Here is a 2,506-nt window from a genome sequence, read left to right on the forward strand (position 1 = left end):
CCAGGTGTCAGGGTCCATCACGTGCCTGATGCCTGAGGCTGCAACTGCTGCACTTCATCTTCGGACTTCTACATAGATTAGTCCTTCTTCCCAATACATCAGTTACATCAAGTGTGTGTCGTGTCTTCCGATGGTGAGGCTTTTCTGCATCCAGACACGGCTTACTGAGGATTTCCCATCAATCAAAGCAGTCCAAGTGGGCCTTTCAATGGCCTTCCCGGTTTGACGAGTCCCGACCGGAATGCCGAACTGCATTTCAGAAGCGGTCTTCAGCCGCTGGACGATGGTCGCTCCGGCCACACTGTACCTCTTGCAGTTCTCCGTGGACGCCTTGCTCTGCATGATGGCGAGGTCATGCCGCTAGACGAGGACGAGTTTGGCGCTGGTATGTTTAGTCAGCTTCATGGCCATGTATGATGACTGCATCATGGCGACGTACACAACCTTCCGGAATCGAACACGACGACTGCTAGCACGGCAACCGTATCGCCCCAATTCCGCCAGAATGTGATCGCACTGGCGAGAATGAGTCTGACAATGAAGAGATTGATAGATCTTGAGGACGATGTCATGTGAAGTACAAGTGTACAGAAATTTTGTATTGCATGGAAGGACCTGTCTGTGGCGGCCAGTCGCGACTTTGTGAAATCTGAGTCTTTCTGAGGTCGCCATGCTCAGCGCACATTCTTTCCAGAACTAGAAATAGATGGGCCCCAGTCAGTGCATTTGTGCAGCGTGTACAGCTGATGGTCGCCTGGTCAGAGACCATCCGCGAACTCCAATAGCCGCCACTGGCCAATCACTTTCGAAGTCTTGCAATGGTGGGCCCCATTTCCGCACCCTGTTCGAGCGCCTCTTTGGTCTTCTCGTCAATGGCAAAGCGCTCCTGACACAGCTTGAGGCACTCTTCCGCCAAGCTAGGTGGGATCACAACCACGCCATCCACGTCTGCCACAACCCAGTCCCCAGGATTGATAACCAGTGGTTGTTCCTGTTCCGGAAGGTTGTACTCAATTGGGACATTGAGCTCGGAACTTCGAGTGAAGCTGTTCGAACCAAGAGAAGATTTACCTCGAGCAAACAGCTATAGCCTGTTAGAAAGACTCTGCGTGTGCAGCGTAGAGGAAACAAAGCCTATTGACTCACTGGCATTCCTAACTCTCGATGTTCGAGCAGATCTCGAAAATTTCCATCAACCACGACTCCCTCAGCTCCAAGGATCTTTGCTCGTGTCGACATGAGTCCACCCCAGCATGCCGAGAACAGGCCTTTTGGTTGGGACACAAACACCACGCTGCCTTTCGGGATACAGTCTGCGAAATGCTTGTCTGGTTGTGGAGCTGCTTTGTTCTTTGCATCGACCATTTTCACGGTATAAACCGGCCCAAAGATCTTGCCTGCGGACGAGTAGTGCGGCGAGAACATGCTGAGTCCATGGCAATATCCACTATGGGTAGCGATGGACGCAAGGTTAGCAATTGGCTCAGTCACAAGTTATCTTGAGGCGATTGATTGATCTCACCCATAGGGTACTTTGAGCTTGACAAGCGCATCCCCAATCTGGACTTCAAGTCAGCCACTCCTGGTAGTTTCGAGGTGGAACAAGTGTAGAATCTTCATACATCACAAGACGTGAAGCGCTTGAGCGCACTGAAGACGGAGGAAGACATGGTTGGGACTGTAGGCAACTAAGCCTCTACTGTATGATACAAGGCGTACTTATGTATTGCTGCGCTTGCGAACAACTCGGTTCCATGAGCGATATCGGTCGGGGCTGACCCGTGGCCAGCGTCCCTGGCCCCCTAATCTTGAATAAAACCTCCAGTTTGCATCTGGGTTGTTTGAAACGCTCTTGAGGTTGACTGAAATAGTCGGCTGTCATCGAGACAGGCGCTGCTTGCAATGGAGGTCGGTAGAGTGCATCGAATATCGTTGTCCATAGGAAGGCAAGGAGGATGGAGAGAATAGAACGGAGCGGGCCGCTCAAGTTCACTTCGTCATCTCGACGCTAAGCTCATTGTGGTATAGCGAAAGATCCGTGCACTCGTACAACAACATTGAACAAGCCAAGCCTTCCAACCTCATTCAATACCATCATCCACCTTCGGCAGCGCCTGAAAAAGACACACTGGCCGCCACGACCGTATGGAGTGGTATCGAATGTTTCCCATTATTTTCTCGCTCGGCGCATAATGGACCCAATTGGAGTTCAAATGGCAACCATGAATTCACTTCAAGCCTTTCAGAGAGTCGGTATTGACAGACTTATCCGCCACGAGTCATTCACGAAAGAGTTTCGTCTACTTGCAAGCTCACCTCCACGACGTAGTTCACGATCTTGGTCAACCGAATCGCAAAACGCACGACAGGATCCAGGCATTAATCACAGTTGCTGTCAGGCACCGCAGGGTTCGCATCTCGCCCTTCTTTGGACTGTAGCTTGGAACACAACTTCGGCCGAGAGCTTACTATCCGATGGTTCGGCGGAATCACCGGCTCTCGGAAG

The 2,506-nt window shown here is 51.4% G+C and overlaps 1 protein-coding gene across 1 annotated transcript; it reads right to left on the bottom strand.

Annotated features, from left to right (window-relative positions):
- Positions 1-558: 558 nt before the first annotated feature.
- MYCFIDRAFT_210515 (uncharacterized protein) lies at positions 559-1,675 on the bottom strand. Its single transcript, XM_007925564.1, has 4 exons — positions 1,623-1,675; positions 1,523-1,560; positions 1,147-1,447; positions 559-1,084 (listed from the first exon to the last, which is right to left on the bottom strand). The coding sequence occupies exons 1-4, from the start codon at positions 1,668-1,670 to the stop codon at positions 800-802; spliced, it is 672 nt and encodes a 223-aa protein (XP_007923755.1). The 5' UTR covers positions 1,671-1,675; the 3' UTR covers positions 559-799.
- Positions 1,676-2,506: the final 831 nt, after the last annotated feature.

The sequence above is a fragment of the Pseudocercospora fijiensis genome (assembly GCF_000340215.1).
Source record: "Pseudocercospora fijiensis CIRAD86 unplaced genomic scaffold MYCFIscaffold_2, whole genome shotgun sequence".
NCBI classification, from domain to species: Eukaryota; Fungi; Ascomycota; class Dothideomycetes; order Mycosphaerellales; family Mycosphaerellaceae; genus Pseudocercospora; species Pseudocercospora fijiensis.

What these genes read in the sequence shown, in the direction of transcription:
- MYCFIDRAFT_210515 (XM_007925564.1), bottom strand. Translation starts at nt 1,670, where the DNA reads ATGTCTTCCTCCGTCTTCAGTGCGCTCAAGCGCTTCACGTCTTGTGAT. An exon ending in AAGCTCAAAGTACCCTATGG is followed by an intron (nt 1,448 to 1,522) that starts GTGAGATCAATC and finishes CGCTACCCATAG; the next exon opens with TGGATATTGCCATGGACTCA. An exon ending in ATCGAGAGTTAGGAATGCCA is followed by an intron (nt 1,085 to 1,146) that starts GTGAGTCAATAG and finishes AACAGGCTATAG; the next exon opens with CTGTTTGCTCGAGGTAAATC.